At 38.8% G+C, this 20,000-nt stretch overlaps 4 protein-coding genes across 7 annotated transcripts in view; 3 read left to right on the top strand and 1 right to left on the bottom strand.

Moving 5' to 3' along the window:
• The window catches only part of gen1 (GEN1 Holliday junction 5' flap endonuclease), a 13,051-nt gene extending 10,201 nt beyond the window's left edge, over nt 1-2,850 (top strand). For both annotated transcript variants that reach the window (XM_079398664.1, XM_079398665.1), the window contains one exon: nt 1,835-2,850. In XM_079398664.1, the coding sequence (XP_079254790.1) occupies nt 1,835-2,658 (824 nt within the window). In that variant the 3' untranslated portion in view covers nt 2,659-2,850. The remainder of the gene's footprint in view (nt 1-1,834) is intronic.
• A 1,379-nt stretch (nt 2,851-4,229) lies between these two features.
• On the top strand, nt 4,230-5,816 carry msgn1 (mesogenin 1). The gene has a single exon (XM_079398628.1). It carries the CDS (start codon nt 5,421-5,423, stop codon nt 5,751-5,753), a length of 333 nt encoding a protein of 110 aa, XP_079254754.1. The 5' UTR covers nt 4,230-5,420; the 3' UTR covers nt 5,754-5,816.
• Nucleotides 5,817-6,713: 897 nt separating this feature from the next.
• On the top strand, nt 6,714-19,444 carry LOC306858178 (uncharacterized protein). Of its 3 annotated transcripts, none has more exons than XM_079398590.1 (6): nt 6,714-6,912; nt 12,167-12,258; nt 12,329-12,481; nt 12,588-12,749; nt 13,333-13,452; nt 17,570-19,444. In XM_079398590.1, exons 2-6 carry the CDS (start codon nt 12,167-12,169, stop codon nt 17,643-17,645), a joined length of 603 nt encoding a protein of 200 aa, XP_079254716.1. In that variant the 5' UTR covers nt 6,714-6,912; the 3' UTR covers nt 17,646-19,444. The 3 variants fall into 3 exon arrangements, with proteins under 3 accessions (XP_079254716.1, XP_079254715.1, XP_079254717.1); XM_079398589.1 differs by lacking the exon at nt 17,570-19,444 and adding an exon at nt 13,668-14,799 and having other exon boundaries at nt 6,718-6,912; XM_079398591.1 differs by having other exon boundaries at nt 6,727-6,912; nt 17,648-19,444.
• mrps10 (mitochondrial ribosomal protein S10) overlaps nt 19,140-20,000 on the bottom strand; it is a 5,014-nt gene continuing 4,153 nt past the window's right edge. The window contains exons 4-5 of the mRNA XM_079398592.1: nt 19,759-19,848; nt 19,140-19,680 (exon numbers count right to left, since the gene is read on the bottom strand). Of these exons, the coding sequence (XP_079254718.1) occupies nt 19,612-19,680; nt 19,759-19,848 (159 nt within the window). The 3' untranslated portion in view covers nt 19,140-19,611. The remainder of the gene's footprint in view (nt 19,681-19,758; nt 19,849-20,000) is intronic.

Genomic DNA, 20,000 nt, shown 5'->3' on the forward strand with positions numbered 1-20,000 from the left:
TCACTCACTCACTCACTCACTCATTCAACACTCACTCACTCTCACACACGCTCACTCACTCACTCAACACTCACTCACACACGCTCACTCACTCACTCACTCACTCACTCACACACTCTCACACTCACTCACTCAACACTCACTCACTCACACACTCACTCACTCTCACACACTCACTCACTCAACACTCTCACACACACTCACTCACTCACTCACTCTCACACTCACTCACTCACTCTCACACACGCTCGCTCGCTCACTCACTCAACATTTTTCACTGCTGGTTATATCCTGTATAATTGTGTATGTGACAAATAAAAACTCTTGAATCTTGAACACTAGCTCAGTGAGCGGATCACAGCAGACTCTCGTCTCACACCGAGCTCAGACGCTTCCAGTTAAACACCTTCACACCACTGTCACACAAAAATGAATAGAATTAGAATAGAGAGTGCTAGAGTTAGAGGGTCAAATAAAGATATATACACATACATACATACATACATACATACATGCATACATACATACACCCTGTCAAACCAAAAATTATTCAGACAGCAGATATAATTTTTGATATTTTATACTAGTGGGTGCAGGACACTGTAGTTCATTTCTGTAAGTGAGGAGAGCAAAATAAAATAAACTGTGACATATTATACCCAAATATTCTTCATATAGTGGACAACCAGATCAAAAATGATTCAGACACTTTGACCTGAGCATGTTTTGCTGAAGTGCTTTTCTTTAATTGCTAATGTGATCTTTTTCCACCACAGACTGAACTAAATGAAGCGTTGATTGGTGATTGGTTGAGCTAAAATGGTTTTATCTAATCAGTTTAACTCTGAGCTCTTCTCATATTTTATTACCATTTTCTAAACTATAGAGAATAAACTGATATAATGTGAGAAATGCTGAAGCTGTCTGAATAAATGTTGGTTTGACTGTGTACAAGTATGACATTTCTGAAATTAATACTAAATTGAAAAAAATTACTATTTAAAAGAAGACAAAAAAAAAATTAAACGGACTATTTTTTTAAAAGACGAACTAAAAAAAGAAAACTTAATTTCAAAAGTACACAAAATGCATATAAATAAAAGTAAAAGATTCATATATACTATAATAGATTATTAATGGTGCTAAACTAACACTGTTTGACAGTTGGGTAATTGTAATGCACTTACAATGCAATTAAATGTTAAAAAATAAACAAAATAAGGACTAGTTGTAATGATTTTCTGTGGTAATGCAACCAAATAACATTTGTATTTGAAGTTGACATAAAACTGCCACCTAATGATTTATGTCCAAATGAAACAATTGATCAAACACGAATAAACCGTTAGATGGTAGTTTTATCCACCGGATATTTATGGGATTGTAGAAAGTGGGCGATGCAACAAAACAAACATGGAAAGAGATCTGAATGCAAGTTTCCTGAAGGAACAGATAAATCATTTATAATCAACACCACTATATTCTTTCAAATATAAATATTGACATTTTCCTGTGTTTTTATTGAAGAGTGAAGAACCAGTAAAATGTCAGTATTGTAGCTCTAAGTTATCTGTAAAACACGATTTTAATGTCACGAGATGAATATTTGTATTAAGACAAACTTTGAAAGACTTATTTTGTAAAATGGCCCCAGAATAACGTTTACAGTTTTATCACAAGTACACTTTTAAAGAGTTATGAGTATACACATGTAGAATTTTATTAATTTTTTTTTTTTACATTTCTATAAGGTTATATATTTCTTTTATATATTTAATATGTATATATTATTATTTTATTTTAATTATTTTATTTTGTGTCTCAATGGTTGCAGAAAGGAAGCCGAAAGCGAGGAAAGAGCAGCCAGCAGGTTCCCATGATGCCGTGTTGGATCTCTTTGCTCAGATGTCTCTGCAGACGGACGCGGATCCAGACCCTGGATCTACCCAGAATCCTCTGCAGCCCGATTCCCCTCCATCCCCTGAGATCCAGCCGCTGCCTCCTTCCCAGAATTCCCTCTCCGAGTCGGCTCTGATTGGCCAGCTGCATCTCAGCAGTATAGACTGGGACTCTTCGTCGTTCACGGCCTTGCCGTCCCAGAAGCCTCAGAGCGACAAAACTGACCTGAGACTGGCGGAAAACACGACCTGTTCTCTTCAGGAGCGAATAATCATAAAAAACACCCAGAAACAGCAGCCGACGAGTCCTGCATCTAAAGAAGACGACTGCCAGTCGAGCCCAACTAACGCTCGAAAGACCAAAACAGAGACAAACCGCACCGCCAAAACCAGCAAAAACCCTCTCAGACCTGCAGCCAGGCCTCTGAAGAGCATCTCGGGACACAGAAACCCTTCTGAGATCTGCAGGAGTCTCATCAGTGACAACAGCGATGCTGAGAACCGACCCAGAAACAGAGTCAGGGTCACGTCTAAACCACCCAAACCCGGCCTGACGGATCCGCTCCGGCCGCAGACATCAGCCAGGAGCCAGCAGACGAGGGTTAAAGCTGCTAAAACACCAGAGAAAGAGTCTCACGCTGCCGGCAGACCAGCCACACTCAGCCAGGTGCATCATGGGACGCTTGAGGATGATTCGGACGCTTCGCTGGACAGTCCTCGACCGCTGGCTGAGAGACTCAAGATGAGGTTTGGAAAGTGAACGGAGCAGAAGTGAGACTGTTTGTTTGAGAGAATAATGTTTGGAATTAAAATTTGCTAATACATTTATACACAATGTCTTTTATATGCAGTTTTCTGTTCATTATCTTGAGAGAACCTGTGATGCATTTTTCTGTGATGAATAAAAAGTTAAAAAGAACAGTATTTAAAATAAAATCTTTTCTAACAATATAAGTCTTTATCACTTTTTATTAAATTAACACATCCCTCCTGAATAAAAGTATTAATTTCTTTAAAAAAAGAAAAATCTACTGACCCCAAACTTTTGAACAGTAGTGAATATTATAACACAAATGTTCTGTGTTGTTAACACTGAAGCAGCTCAACAGTCTCAACGCTCATAATCAGTATATTATTATGATTTCTGAAGATCATGTGACACTGAAGACTGCAGTAATGATGCTGAAAATACAGCTGCAGATCACAGAAATACATTACAGTTTAAAGTACATAAAAATAGGAAACCATTATTTTAAATTGCAATAAGATTTCACAATATTACTGATTTTTTCTGTATTTTTGATCAAATGATGAGCAGAAGAGACTTCTTTAAAAAATGAAAAATCTTACTGATTCCAAACTTTTGAATGCTCTGTGTGTGTGTGTGTGTGTGTGTGTGTGTGTGAAAGAGAGAGAGTGTGTGTGTGTGTGTGTGTGTGTGTGAAAGAGAGAGAGTGTGTGTGTGTGTGTGTGTGTGTGTGAGTGAAAGAGAGAGAGAGTGTGTGTGTGTGTGTGTGTGTGTGTGAGTGAAAGAGAGAGAGTGTGTGTGTGTGTGTGTGTGTGTGTGTGTGTGTGTGAGTGAAAGAGAGAGAGTGTGTGTGTGTGAGTGTGTGTGAGAGAGAGAGTGTGTGTGTGTGTGTGTGTGTGTGTGAGTGAAAGAGAGAGAGTGTGTGTGTGTGTGTGTGTGTGTGTGAGTGAAAGAGAGAGAGTGTGTGTGTGTGTGTGTGTGTGTGTGTGTGTGAGTGAAAGAGAGAGAGTGTGTGTGTGTGTGTGTGTGTGTGTGAGTGAAAGAGAGAGAGTGTGTGTGTGTGTGTGTGAGTGAAAGAGAGAGAGAGTGTGTGTGTGTGTGTGTGAGTGAAAGAGAGAGAGTGTGTGTGTGTGTGTGTGTGTGTGAGTGAAAGAGAGAGAGTGTGTGTGTGTGAGTGTGTGTGAAAGAGAGAGAGTGTGTGTGTGTGTGTGTGTGTGTGTGTGTGTGTGTGTGAGTGAAAGAGAGAGAGTGTGTGTGTGTGTGTGTGTGAGTGAAAGAGAGAGAGTGTGTGTGTGTGTGTGTGTGAGTGAAAGAGAGAGAGAGTGTGTGTGTGTGAGTGAAAGAGAGAGAGTGTGTGTGTGTGTGTGTGTGTGTGTGTGTGAGTGAAAGAGAGAGTGTGTGTGTGTGTGTGTGTGTGTGAGTGAAAGAGAGAGAGAGAGTGTGTGTGTGTGTGTGTGTGTGTGTGAGTGAGTGAAAGAGAGAGTGTGTGTGTGTGTGTGTGTGTGTGTGTGTGTGTGAGTGAAAGAGAGAGAGTGTGTGTGTGTGTACATTTTTTTTTATCCTTTTTTACAATTTTTAAAATTATTTATATTACCTCTATACATAATGTTCTTTTATTCATATATGTAAATCCCATATTTCTAAAAACAAGCATACATTATAATCTTGGTAGGTCACCTGTAATCCCAATGGAAATACAGATGCTTCATCACAATAAGCACAGTGTTTTTAAAAAGCAGTTTAAGGTTGTGTTAAAGAATCAAACATCCTCTTGCACTGAAAGAAGCCGTCAGAATAACATCAGGATAAAAGTAACAGTCTGGTTCTAATAACGCCTGTCACTTCCTGTCAGGCCTTGATCCTGAGTGACAGCTGTCACACCTTCCCAGACAGCTGCGGCTCACACTTCTGTCCTCCGCAGGGATGTTCACAGAGAAAAACAGATCTGTTTATTAATAGCTTTTCTATTGTCTCTCACATGACTTCAAACAGTGTTGAAATTTGCCATAATTTAAAATCCTAAACATTTCATTTCCCTCTATAATAAATTCTTCTTTGCACTTCTTTTTGCATTAAGAACACCAATAATTATTTTGTGTGTGTGTGAGAGACACCATGGACCCCAAAACCAGTCATAAGGGTCAATTTTTCAAAATTATACCTCATCTGAAAGCTGAATAAATCATCTTTCCATTGATGTATGGTTTGTTATGATAGGACAATATTTGGCTGAGATACAACTATTAGAAAAGCTTTTAAAAACACATTTGTCTTAAAACGAGCTTTAAGGGAACATTCCATTTTGTAATTTTGAAAAAATATGGGAATGTTTCTTTTGAACGTTGTCTGAAACATTTCAAAACATAGTAACTGTTTTGTTCCATAAACGATGTATAAACGATGTAAATATGTTTCCGTGCTAACCTTTAGAGAACATTATTAAGAGCAGATCAGTTTGAAGGTTGCTGGAATCAAGGCCATTCTTCCAGAACAGGATAATAGTTTGATGCTGTTTTGGTAAAAGAGTCTTTATTAAAGCAGCAGCTCATAGTTTGATGTTAATCGCTCGTCTGGTCGCGTCAGGGCGCTAATTGTCGTCGCGTCGACTTTAAAGAGCTATTTCCCACAAAAGGGAATCTAATTATTTTCTTTTCTCGTTCACATTATCCGCCAACATCTCCTTATTCGCACGTGGGTGGCAACTCTTTGAAGTCTGCGCTCGTGAAGCAGCTATAAAAGCGGCGAAGTTGGTGTTTTGCGCATTTCTGGCGGATATGGCGCAGATCGACGCGTTCAGCGCGCAGCTTCTGTCTCAGTGGGACTGGAGCGGAGAGGACAGCGCGTTTGGAGACTCGTCCTCGCCGGAGTCTGCACGCAAAGACGAGCAGCAGAAGCCCAAAGTGAAGATGAGCGTGAAGAGGAGGATGAAGGCCAGCGAGCGCGAGAAGCTGCGCATGCGCAGTCTGGCGGAGGCGCTGCATCAGCTCCGCGAGTATCTTCCTCCGGTGTACAGCCGCAGAGCTCAGCCGCTCACCAAGATCCAGACGCTCAAATACAGCATCCAGTACATCCAGGATCTGTCCAGCATCCTCGAGCAGCAGCTCTGAGAAGCCCTCCCCTCCCGTCCCGCCGCGGCGGTGGAAACATTGTATCATTTGGAACATTACTTCCGCTCTGAGACACTGAAGCAGCTGCTGCTCTACAGATTCACTCGCAGCAGTTTATTCGGATGTAAATATTTCTTGCTGCTGCTGCAGTGTCTGTGTCTAATATCCAGAGTGTCTTGTGAACTGGAATCGCTGAATAAACGTTTGTTCGTCTTCATATAAACTGCTCTTTCTTTCTATTTTGTATCAAGATTTAAAAAAAAAAAGGTTTTTGGGAGAATCATGTTTGAGCAGTAAAAAAAGCTTTATAAGAGATTTGGGTTTGAATAACATTGATCTAACGTGTCTCAAACATTCAGTGTTCCTGTGATTATAACCTTGTTTAAAGGTCACAAACATTTCGTAGAACATTGAAGCACAAATAACTAAATGAGGATATTTCGAGGATGCTGACGGGCATTATGAGAAGAGAAGGTAGAATATATGAAATATTAATAGTTAGATATTTTAAATTATAATAAAAATTAAAAGTAATATTAAAAGTTACAAGAACATTTGCTGTAGTGTTTATAAAACATTAATAAAAGTTGTGTTAGCTGGGATACGCATAACCTTTTTTGTGATTTATATTATATTATAGCCTATAGGCCTATTATTATATATATATAATTTTAATATTAAATATAAAATATTATATAATATCCTATTTTGTTGCTTGAAAACGAAGGCTAAAGTCAAACTCAAAGAGAAAAGACATCTTTTCCTCCTTTTTCCACAGCAAAGCACATGCTACAAAACTTCTAGCAAGATAGGCCCAAATACAGAAAATGATGCATCTATAATTATTATATTTTTACGTGAATAAAGCGAGCTCAAATAGGAAAACGCTAAAATTGTTTACGTACGGCGGCATCGTGACGTCAGTGTTGCGACAGGTGCGCTGTCCAATCGCAGCGCTGTGTTCGCTGTGGGCGGGGCGTCGCTGTGACAAAGAGAAGCAGCGCTGATTGTGACGGAGCGGCGCGGGCCGCCATTTCAAAGCCGAGGAAACGCGGGAGCTTTTACGGTTTAACGGACGAATGCTCGTTTGATAGAATACACCGAACCACGTTGTGTATTTTAAAGGCTCGTTGTTTGGAAGAGCTCTCAATCTCACCAGGTAAGTGACTGAAAGCGAGCTGTGAGCTTGTAACGGAGCGCGTGTGTGTTTACTGACCGGGAGCCGTTAAATCCTACATTCGCCGTCGGTAATTCTGAGGAAAAACGGCTGCGTTTAGCCGCAAACGCGTGTTTCTGTGGTAGTTCGGGGTGTATTTGTGTTCTCGGATGATGTTTTTATCATCGATTATCGCTCGTTTATTTCGGTCAGATGTGATTATGGCGACAGAATGGTTTTAAGCCTCCGGTAAATCTCCGGTAAATCTGCGAATGCGGGAAATAAATGAACTAAGAGCTCGCAAATCCCTTTCAAATCAGCAGACTAATGTAATAAGTGTTGTTCTGTGTGATCGAACAGGCTTTCAGGAGGAATCCTCGGTATATTCAGGTGCGATAGCGAGAGGATTCTCTAGTATCGAGCGGTTAAAAGCACAATTATACAGTAGAGGAGCAGATTAACCTATAGTGTTCCTACATGAGCTGAAATATTCGGGTCTGAGATGATGATCGGCGGCGCTGGGCGGAGCTACATGAATATTCATGAGTTTGCTGTCCTGAGAGCATCAGAGCAGTCCGGATCATCCGCACAGAAGGTTTTATGTAATTATGTTTCAGCGTGATCTAGTATGATCTAGCTCATTTAGCCTTTATTATTTTAGCTTGTGAAGTTTTGTTCATATGAGCACAATAGTTTAGATTGCATATGTTATGTTTGATTTCATGATTGCAGCAATCAATTTTCCTGCCTGTCATTAGGATATGCCTTTAACATGTGTTATTAACCCTTTCCAGGGTCTTTTGAAGTTTTGCTTGATAACTTGTATACAAATATCTAAGGTAGCGTAAAGATCTGATACAATATTTAGTTTGGCTTGTTCAGCTGGTAACAGATTGTAGTATCATTTCACATGATTTAAGCAGCTAAAGTAACACCACATATTAATTTGCACACTTACTACTATAAAGAAATGAAGTTATAATGCTGAATACATTAAAGACATAAAATGATTTGGTGTTACGTTTTATGTACAAATGTGTATGTGGACAAGACGTATAAAGTTAAACACTTTAAATAGGGCCTTGACATCCCGGACAAATAAAATGAGCCTCCAAACTTGTCCTGTTTAAGCAGTCCCAGAGTCACATGCAATCTAAACAATATAAGATTCTAGTGCAACTTTAAAATCCACTGTAGTGTTTATATATAATAATAATCTAACATGCCCAAGTGTCTGGTGTGTGGGGATATTGTTCTCCAGGCACAGGTTACCCAGAGGTTCTGTGGAAGGTAATCAAGGTGACGTTATATTCTATATCACATGTAATACATCATCCCTTTTTAATATAATGAAGAAAAACCTGATTCATTCAAAAGGCATGGACCCAGGTGTTCACGCATCTGTGCATGAGTTTAAAGAAATGATCTTTCCTTCCTGAGGATATATTACCTGGCAAGACATTGAATTTAACTTTCAATCTTAAAGGAAAAAATGCAGTCTCTTATAGTGTAATAAAACAACAGACAAACCAGCAGTGTCCAGTGTGCACCACTCATCTAGCCATTCAGTCAATAGAATAGAAGGGTTATATTGTCTTCTCTATACACACGTTTGCTATTAAAACTAGCACCAACATAGCCTGCTGTCTTTATTCTGTTCATAAATGCTAAATAGCCACGCAATGACTTTATCTTTTATCATCACACCATGTTTCTAACCATTTGGAACACTGTGTTAAGAATGTTTATTACAATTTAAATATTACACAAACATGAATTTATTACTAAAGTTGTGTTGATGTTATATAAGCTACCAACTGAGCAAACAATAAGAAACGCCCCAGAATAATCACAACTGAAACTGTCAACAACAGCAAAGATAAGTTTATATCAGTTATTAACCGTTTTAAAGATTGTCAAATTAAATTGGGTACATAAAAATGTTTGTTGGGTCAGTAAGTTGGAGTGTATCCTCAGGCACATCAACAAATGAATAGCTGTAATAATTAAACATAACATACGACACAATCTACAGACTATCGTGCCTAAATGAACAGTAGCCTGAATACCTGCTGAACTTCACACTTTGAAGCATTTCTTATTCTGAAAACGCTCAATATTTTCAATGGCGCTTTAATGCAAAATAGGAAACTCATGAATATTCATGTATGCTCCGCCCAGCGTCACTGAATATTTCGGAACAACAGAAACATTGATGACATCATCTTACACACACAGGTGTGTGCAAATTGCTATACAATAAAATGCTCTGGAATGAGAAGCACCGCCCCCAAATCAGATAGCAAATCAGGGTTCACCGCTGTAGTGTAATATTTTAAAAATGTATATATATTTGGAATGTCCTGCACCAACTTCCTGTTTCATTAGGAAATGAGGTCTCTAATGAGCCTGGACTGGACACGGTCATTTCCTTCTCAGTAATCTTGCATCTTGAGGTGTTTTCTTTCATGCTGATTTTCGTTGTTGAGGATCTGCACTAGGGATGGGCGATATCTTATCGTTTGCGATATACCGTTGAAAATTCTCCTCACGATAAAAATTTGTCTCCTCACGATAATAACGATAAGTCTAGTTGATGACGTAGTTTTGTGCGCGCCCGATTCACTGTTCACGTGCGGAGTGAAAACAAGCATGGCGGAAGGCGGACGTGAGCCTGACAGTGCGTTCACACCGGACGAAAACAACCTATTTCGCGCTATTCGCGCGTAGTTGGACGCGTAAACATTTTGGGTTTACTCGCTTCATTCGCGCGTGAAATTCACTGCACAACAGACGCGAATTCGCGTCATGAGCGGGGCTTCTGCCAGGCGCACATGTATGACTGCCACAGAGAGCATATGTATAGAATTTCGCTCTAAACGCTCAATTCGCGCTGCGTCATTCGCGCGAATTGCGCGGCAGGATTTCTATTCGCGTCTTTGCATTGACTTAACATGTAAATCACTCGCGCTTACGCTTCATTCGCGTCTGGTGTGAACGCACCATGAGGAGGAGCTTGTTGTTACGCGAGGAGCTACCGCCACAATTTGCAACTGGTTTGGTTACAGAAAATCAGATGAGGAGCAAACTACCGTAATATGCAAAGTGTACAGAAAAATGGTGGTTACAAAGAGTGGAAACACGTCCAATTTGAATTTGACATAAAAGATGCCAAACTTTTAATAAAGTTAGAAAAATGCCATTACAAAGGTAAAAACAAAATTGCCTGTAAATCACTTTAAGGAGTCAAATATCACCTCGTAATGGGAAGGTTCATTTTTGATCAGAATTGTTGATTATTGATTTGAAGGTGCTGCTAATTTTTTGACCGTGCTCCTAAATATTTTAAATTAGAAGCACAAGCGCTCCTAAAAAGAAAAGTAAGCGTAGAGCCCTGAGAAATATTTCTCATGTATGTGACGAGCCCCAATATTAAGTTTTCTTTTTTTAATTATTATTATTTTAAGTTGTTTCATTATCAGGAAAAAATGCAAGTGATCCGCGCGAGCACCTCACTGTCATGCATGCGCATTCTTTTCCGCACAAACACTTGAATATGAATAATAGTCTAGACTCTAGAGCATAGCCTCATAAACTTGTTTTAATAAATCGCTTATGCATTAAATAAAGATACAAAACAGGTTGTTAAATATGCTGAATATATTGTTCAAATATTTATAAAATGTGAAACTGTAGCTAATTTTATTCGCAGTCTAGCGTTTTGCATCTGCATAACATAGTGAATTATTTTTAACATGCAATGATACAAAATAAAACCAAACAAGATTTGTAATGAAGAAAAAAAAAATGTAGACAAATAAGAATGTAGCCCACATCTCTTGAGTGTCTCACTCAGCATGCGCGTGAACACGCAAAATCGTGCTCTCTGCATGAATGCAACGCAGATGGCGACATAAGTTTGTTTGAAACACATAAAAAGTTTAGATAAGATAATAATATTAACAATGAACATTTATATGACATTTAAAATAGTTTTGGCGATTTTTCCTTCAGTCCGCCTGTGCATTTCTGACCCAAACGGCAAAGCAGCTAAATCTCCGCGATGTTCTCGTTAAATATGCCATTTCTGAGATATTACAATGAATTAATTTCTAAAATGTTATGATATGGAAAGCCTGAAACAGATCACAGCAGTATAGCCATACACAGGCTTTCAGTCATCAGCAACGTGGTAAACGTGTGCCAGTAGCCTATGCATATGATTTAATATGAAGCGTCCGTAACGCATTATTATGGTTGATAAGAGCAATTAATGGAGATGAGCTGTTGATCATAATTAGCATGGACATAAGTTGGCTGTGTACAGAAAGTTTCAAGTTAATTGCATTAATAATACTATATGAAATAAACTTAATCTTTAAAACTTAATCTATTTATATATATATATATATATATATATATATATATATATATATATATATATATATATATATATATATATATATATATATATATATATATATATATATATATATATAATCGTCATTTGTATCGTTATCGCAATAAATACCTGAAATTATCGTGATAAATTTTTTTAGGCCATATCGCCCATCCCTAATCTGCACCCATTCATGATGTTTGAGAAATGCTTGGAAAACCACATTTTTATGGACTGCATTGAACCAACTAATGCGTTCTTCTCAATATGGCATTGAACCAAATATTGTAAATTAAAGTATATTGGCATTTTAAAATATAAATGTATTTGGTATGTCCTGCCCCAACTTCCTGTTTCAATAAGAAATGAGTTCTCAAATGAGACATGAACTGTTAATATAGTAATTTCCTTCCCAGTAATCGTGCATCTCGAAGGGGTTTTCTTTCACGCATCCGCTTTCTGTTCTCAAACGCTCCATTCCTACATCAGAAAATCCTCTGAGAGTGTGCTGTTTCTTGGAGAAGCGCGTCTTCAGATGCTCGATTTTACAGTTGGCCATTCACACTATTAATACACGGCTTGTGGCGGGCTCTGAAATCCCCACGGCCCGGATCAGCTGCTGCTATCCCAGCAGGCCGTGTGGTGATGTGAAGCCCGGCGTGTGGGTTTAACATGTCAGATGTTTGACATTGCCGAAACATTTCCAGTCTGGATCTGGGTCAGAGGTGAAGGTTTTGGGACGAGTGAAGCGTGAAGACGGATGTGTTACGTATTCATAGGCTCAAGTGTTTACTACTGAGAATGCTGGTGTACACCACCGACAGGCTTCTTTCACTGAATAGCTTCGTTGTTTTACAGATGGACGCCGACACGGTGCAGGAGACGACAGCGGTGATCGAGGCCACAGAGACGCCCTCACAGGAAGAACCTTCAGCTGACAGCAAAATCAGGTGGGTCACATGACCAAAGCTGCTCTCATTGGTTGTTCTCGTCACTATAATCCCGTGTGTTTATTCTCAGGGGTCGTGGAGGGAAGATCCGTGCCAGAGGAGGCCGGATGCCCCGTGGGTTCCGTGGAGGACGTGGGATGATGATGATGATGAAAGGGTTTCCACCAGGTCCCATGAGAGGAAGAGGCCGCGACGGGTTCATGAATGGATTCGGACCCATGAGGTCTTGTCCACATGTTCTCGAGTCATTCTTTTCCAGCACCCTTAATTCGAGTCAAAACATTTTAAGAAACTTGCTTATGAAAAATGACTTTCTCACTCTTTTGCAGGAGAGGCATGGGTCGCATGTGGCCGTATCCAGACATGCGCGGCCGGCGAGGTCGAGGCGGTCCAAGGGGAATGAACCTGGGTCCGCCGCCTCCACCACCTCCACCCATGCACATGAGAGGACCTCCGCCACACATGAGAGGACCTCTGCCACACATGCACAGGTATGGAGATCTGCACACCTTTATGATGTCGGATATTTGAGAAAACTACATTTTTATGTACTGCATTAAACCAACCAATGCATTCATCCAGATATTGCATTCAATCAAATAATGCATTGACCCAAATAATGAACCGAACACAATATTGCATTAATCCAAATATTGCATTGAAACAAAATGCATTTATACAAATATTGATTTGAAACGTATTACATTGAATCAAATATTGCATTGACCCAAATAATGCACCAAACTAAATATTGCATTAATTCAAATAATGCATTTATACAAATATTGATTTGAAACAAATATACATTGAATCAAATAATGCATTCAAGCACAATAGTATCTTGGGCTGGGTTGACCATTGATTTCTCAGTTATAAGAAATTCTGTCCATTTTTATCTGAAAGTATTTGAAGAAACACTGTCGTTTATATGCATCTATAAAATACATAATTTAAAAATATTAATGTATAACTTTATTTAGAGGAAATATATATGTATAGATACTGTAGAAGTAAAAAATATGTAATGCATACTGAAACTGATGTTGAGTGTAAAGGGGGCGTGTGTCTCCACAGGCATGGCCCGCCTCCTCCTCCACCCCCTCCGGGACACCCGGCGTTCCGAGGGCGACCACCACACCCCAGGGGGCGGGGCATGATGCCACCCGGCCCGCCTCGCTTCTTCCACCCCAGAGGGTAAGACCGCACTCACCCACTCCACATTTTCCCTAGCGCACATGTACTCGCGTGACGGCGCAGAGCACGGCTAAACCGTAACCGATCCAGCACATAAACTCCATTCCACTAGTGCATGACAAGCCTGTGTTTCTTCAATTGTGTGTTTGACGAGTTTGGGCCCCTCTGGAGCACAACAGGCCAATCCAAATGTGTGATTTTATCCTTTCATGCAGCTACCACAACGGATCGGCCCCTCCTCTGCCCCACCCGCCTCCAGGCAGGGGCCAGCGCTGGCCGGGGCCCCACGCTGGCCGGAAGTTTTAACCAATTCTGTAGCGTTAACGGCCGCCGCTCTCACACTCATTTCAGACTCGCAGGTCCTTTTTACTGTAACGAGCACGCTACCTTTTTATGTTACTTCATTTGAGGACAAAGCCCCGAAAAAACAAAAAAACATTTAAAAGCACTCTCACTCTGAAGACGAGAAGGAAACATGTTCTTACATTGATTTAAATTAAGTGTATCTCATGAGACTTACTCCTCTAAGTGTTGTCTGGTCTGCGTGGTGCTATTCCTGTGAGCCTTAAGCAATCCTCTTTCTTTATTCCATGAGAAAACGTAGGATTTTAGACGAATCGGTGTGTGTTTCTCAGCACGCTGGCACTGACCAAGCAGATCGCTGACCCTCCATATGTTCTTCATGTGTAGTGCTCATGAATTATTATTACTATTATTAATGATCTAATATCATAAATGTGCAGCTACTTTAAGTCAAGTGAGAATATTGCTGTTGAAAAGTAAAGTATTCCTGTTTCTTTTTTTGCTGGAATGATTCTGTTAAAATCCCAAATCCATGCATTGATTTAACATGACCGTAGAGTAGCGCTACGATTTATACTTCTAAATAAACCTTTCCTTGCTTTTCTATTTTAAAGCCAGTTTTCGAAAGTATTTGATTCAAAATAGTACAAGTAAAAAACCCAAATAAAAATCCTATCCTCTGTGTTGAGTTTTGAAGTGTTATGGCACATTGACGTATTGTAACAGATAAAAGTCATGTGAATTTGTGAATGTAAGCTGAACAGATAACAGCTTTTGACTTAGTTTTGAAGAAACAAAACAATAAAGTTAAGATAAAATGATCTCTCTTTTTTATTGTTTATTTAAAGTAAAAGCAACTGAATGTCCATTTATGTAATGTATTTTAAAAGTACTGCTCATTTCTGAAGCCAAATGGACAGTAATGTAAAGACTTCTTATTGACATGAGCACAGAAATATTCACTGATGGAAATGACAGTGTTTTTTCAGCATTTACTTATATATATATATATTTACATCATGCATAATAAAGCACAGAAACGACTGTCCTATTATTGAGTAAAGCTACAGATAAACACACTGAATAACTGATTTCCAGTGGAGTGAGGCTTTTAAAGTTACCCAGAGGGCTGAAAATTCAAGATGTCCGAGGATGTCTCTCCAAGTCACCGGCAGACCTGCAAGTCTCAGAAAAACGGCACACTTCTGCTCATTTGACCGATTCGGATTGGGAAATTCAGTTATACCTGGACACTTGAAGTGTCTCTTCAGGCCACGCTGAAGCGCTCGAGTGATTTTCACTAAATATAGCCTCACAAATGCACGAGCAGTCAAAAGTTTGGAGACGCTGAGATTATCTGCAGATGTTAGAATAACGCTCTAGTGAAGTAACACATGGAAATGTCAGAACATTTTGCTCGTGTTCCCATTAAGTTCTGAAAATATTTAAAAATGTTAAAAATGTTTTTTTCTTGGTGATGTGAACATTAAGTCAGCTTTATTTATATAGTGCTGTTAACAATACAGATTGTGTCAGAGCACTTAACAGAATCAGATTGGAGGATAGAGGGTCAGTAATGTATAATAATAAGATTAAACACTCAATTTTCAGTTAAAGGCATTTCATTATTGAATTCAGAGATGTCACTGTCTAGCTCAGTTTAGTTTAAATAGTATCTGGTAAATCAAACTGATGATAATCGCTAGAAATGAAGTGTCCCCAACTGAGCAAACCAGAGGAGACAGCGGCAAGGAACCAAAACTCCTTCTGAGACAGAATGGAGGAAAACCCTTGGGAGAAACCAGACTCAGTCGGGGAGTTCTCCTCTGACCAGGATATTATTGTTTATTAATTGGAATTAATGGAATGTTACAGTTTTACAAGTTTGCAAACGTTACAGTAACGTTACTTATGAATGTTCTCGGATCGTTCTGAAACAAGTAGCAACATTTCAAAACATTCGTTGAGTTTCCAACTAAAAATATATTTTCCATGAATTGTGTAAATGTGACCCTGGAGCACAAAGCCAGTCTGAAGTGTCAATTTTTTTAAATTGAGATTTATACATCATATAAGGGTGTTAGGATAGGACAATATTTGGCTGAGATACAACTATTTGAAAAAAAAAAATCTCCTTTAAAGTTGTTCAAATGAAGCTCTTAGCAATGCATATTACTAATCAAAAATTAAGTTTTGATATATTTATGGTAGGAAATTTACTAAATATCTTAATGGAACATGATCTTAATATCCTAATGATTTTTGTCATAAAAGAGAAATGTATAATTTTGATCCATACAATGTATTGTTGGCTATTGCTCCAGATATACCTGTGCTACTCATGACTGCTTCTGTGCTCCAGGGTCAGATATGATGTTTTGAGGACATTATTAAACATTATTAAAATTACTAAAGACCATAACAACATAATAACATTATTAAAGACCAGATCACTTTGAATGAATGTTCCCAGTTAGCTGGGTTGTGATAAACACAAATGAAGTGTAATCTGACTAATTCCAGCTCTGGACATGCTTCTAAACCTCATTAAAGGAGGAACACGCATAATGAGCTTTTTCTCTGCTATGTGCAGTTTATATAGTTTTGTAAGAGCAGTTATACATTGTACAATTTAGATTCTTTCATGCTAAATTGACAGTTTTTACATGGTCTACAGTTCTGAGCTGAAGAATGCAAGCAGATGTGTTTGAGATCGTGAGGAGTGCGTCCAAACTTTTGACTCGTGTGGATTCAATAACAGTGACCTATTTAGTGGATAATCTTAAACCATTCTCTGAGACACGAGGGCTTTATCCTTTATTATTGCATTCATAGTTTAAGTGCTGCATTTAAATAAAAGCAGCCGGACACAGAATTCATAGAATATAGATAATATTTCTATTCAAAGACTCGACACCATTGAAGCTCCATGCTACTGATGTGTATGAATATTGAAAATTACACCAGTTCATTTCACAGACTGAGACGCCCGGCTGCGCACTTGTGGAAGATTAATTTCTGTAATACGAGGTGACGTGTGTAACGTTTATTACAATAATGTCTTCTATCCCTGCACAAGCAAATCATAAAAAATTGGCTTTAAAACAATTTTCACAAATTCTGAATACATTTCACAAATAATTGTGAAGAAATCATGGCAAGTAAATCACTAAATTTAAAGCATTATTTCACCAGAAATCAACATTATCTGATCATCTGCTCCTCTGAGATCAGGATGAGTTTGTTTCTTCATCAGGTTTGTAGAAATGTGTCTCTGCATCAGTGTCTCAGCAATGGATGCTCTGCAGTGAATGGGTGCCGTCAGAATGAGAGTCCAAACAGCTGATAAAAACATCACAATAATCCACACCACTCCAGTCCATCAGTTAACATCTGGAGAAGACAAAAGATGAAACACATCCAGCATCAAGACGTACATAATCCATAATAACTCTTCCTCCAGTGAAAAAGTGCATCTGCTGTTGTCTCTCACATCAAAATCCAGCCATATATTAGTTTAGATCTGTTTTGGACTCTTTTCTCTCCTGATTCAGACCAGAACACTTCTTCACTGGAGGAAGCGTTATTATGGATTAAAACATCTTAATGCTGGATTAGTTTCTTCTGAAGATGTGAACTGATGGACTGGAGTGGTGTGGATTATTGTGATGTTATCAGCTCTCGCTCTGACGGCACCCATTCGCTTCAGTGATGCAGCGCTGCATTTCTCCAGGTCTGTGGAGGTGAAAGCGAGTGCAGGTTGATTGGTTTGCCTGCAGCAGACAGTTACACACGTCTCCGCTGTGATCTGTAGGAGCAGCCAGCCTCTGTGTTCCTCTGAAGGGCTCTTCTGCTGCTTTCACTCTGGACTGACTCTTCTTGTCTCCTGAAGGGGTGAGACACCCTTCTGAAGGCAGCCGGACGCAGGAGGTGGACGCTCCCGTCTGCCCCGCCCACCGGCGTGAAGCTCCGCCCCCGTCACCGAGGTGAGCCTGTCTTTGTGTTCAGACCTGCATCTCTCTGCTCTCCGGACTGATCTGTCAATCACGCTGTAACCGTGAGAAGAGAAACTCCGCCTCCGTCATTAAGCCTTCAGGCACAAATGTCTGCATCCGTGTGTTTTGCAGACAAATAATAATTTTATACATACTGAGTTTGTTACAAAACTTAAAAACAATAATAAAATTGCATTATAATCATTCATAACGTTCATTATAAGCAGTATTATTTAGCATCAAAATACTATTACAGTTCATATAGGTTTTAGTCATTATTAATGTCTACATAGTTGTTTATGAATTATTATATTTTATTTACTAGACCTGCATGAGAAATATTGAATGGGCAACTAGCTGGAATAATTTTATAGCTTCATAATTTTAATAGATTTAAATGTCTACAGTTTTTCTTTACTACATGGAAATGACTAATGTTGCCTTGGCAGCTAGCTGATTTATTTTATTAGTTTATTTTGTAATGTCTATAGTTTTTTTTTATTTCCGCTTTATTATTATTTTAGTAAAACTAAATCCAAATGAGATTTTGCACTGGCATCTGAAATAATGAGTTTGGGGAGGGTTTTTTATTATACATTGTTTTATTGTATTTCAAGTAATTAATTTTTTAGTTTTTTTATTAACTATGATATCCCTGATAACACATTGTCTTTTCATAAATAATTGCAAGTTAAAAAGCATTATAATATTTGCAGATTCCTTGAATCAGAAACTGGTTTGTGGTGCGTTTTAATGCTTTAGAATTTCTAAAGGCGCAGCACTGAATAGACAAGTATTATAATTATTTATGTTGCAAGGCATGCACTGGTTATTTTCAGTTTGAGCTGTAGTAAAGTATTCATTATGCAAACTCCCTCAGTAGTGTTTGAAAAGCATCCCAGGATGCACCCCACTTTTTAGGTCACTACATAACTTCCTCTCATCTGCATTATTTGATGCATTTAATTCTACATGAACAAGAATATCTGAGGCACATTCAAAATCTAATGAGCTTCTGCAGACGGTTCTGCCACGATCTGAGCAGGGTCACCAGCAGGAGAGCAGATATCTGCTGCTCAGGTAAGAGGAGCCCTTCAGTCTGAAACCAGGGACGCTTGCAGTCCTCTAGAGACTTCTTTCTGTGTAAATGTTTGAATTCTGTTGTAATATTGTGAGTGTATTTGACCTTGTGCTGTTTTCTTCATGTGTGTGAGAGCGAGCGATGAGTCATTGGACTGCTTTACTTCAGAGGAATGACTCGATTGATTCCAGCTGCAGGACTGCGCAGACGCAGACGAGGAGCTGTAAGTAACACACACACACACACCGTCATGTGCTTCTCAGATGCTGATGTGACTCCTGCATTAAAGGAAGAACGCTTCTGCAAATCTGTCTCGTGTTTTTCATTGTTGACATCAGATTTGAGAGAAATGACTGTTTTCTTATTTGTAAGTCGCTTTGGACAAAAGTAAAGTAAGTCTGGCTGTTTACTGCTTTACTGAATGCTACATATGAAAAAGTTTATCATTCAAATAAATATGTATTTATATATGAATGGATAATTAATGCTTTACTGAATGTTGCTGAAGATCTCTTTTTAATGAAGATGTAACATTTTCAGACAGAATGGTCAATATTAACTAACAAAATAAATAAGTGAGGTAAATATTTGTAAAATAAAAGAATACTAGCTGAAAGAGAAGGTGGGCTGATGTCATTTCTTTTATAATGTAGAAGAAACAATATATATATATAAAAAAACAATGCATTTGTTTCATGGTTTAGTCTGAATGTCTGAGTGGACAGAGACTGTGTGTGTGTGTGTGTGTCAGAATCAGCTGAGAGTCCCGGTCTGTGTTCATCACGGATCTGGTTTGCTGTCGTCCCACAGCGGTTTCTCAATGTGTTCAGGGATCCTTTCAATAGCCGTCTGTTCAGAAGACAAGCATTGTGTTATACTGAAGGAAATATGATTTATGAAGCAGCCGCTGTATTGTGCTGCTGTTACCTTGGTGACCTCCATAGCAACGCCCTCCGGCAGATTCCGCTGAATATACTCCAGATAAACCCGAGCGCTCGAGCCGGTTACTCTGGAAACCTGGAAGTAACCAATACTGAACTGGAGCCGGTTTCTGAGACATTTTACAGAGTACATTTCTATATAATATATTTATATACACACTATATATATTACTGAAACTAAACCAAATTATAAAATATATTAATATAAATATACAAATGTATAAAACA

The sequence above is a fragment of the Barbus barbus genome, assembly GCF_936440315.1.
Source record: "Barbus barbus genome assembly, chromosome: 39".
Lineage (NCBI taxonomy): Eukaryota > Metazoa > Chordata > Actinopteri > Cypriniformes > Cyprinidae > Barbus > Barbus barbus.

Excerpts from the sequence above, each read along its gene's own strand:
- msgn1 (XM_079398628.1), top strand. The coding sequence starts at position 5,421 with ATGGCGCAGATCGACGCGTTCAGCGCGCAGCTTCTGTCTCAGTGGGAC.
- LOC306858178 (XM_079398589.1), top strand. The coding sequence starts at position 12,167 with ATGGACGCCGACACGGTGCAGGAGACGACAGCGGTGATCGAGGCCACA. Across the intron at positions 12,259-12,328 it reads TCAGCTGACAGCAAAATCAG|GGGTCGTGGAGGGAAGATCC; the intron begins GTGGGTCACATG and ends GTTTATTCTCAG. Across the intron at positions 13,453-13,667 it reads CGCTTCTTCCACCCCAGAGG|CTACCACAACGGATCGGCCC; the intron begins GTAAGACCGCAC and ends CCTTTCATGCAG.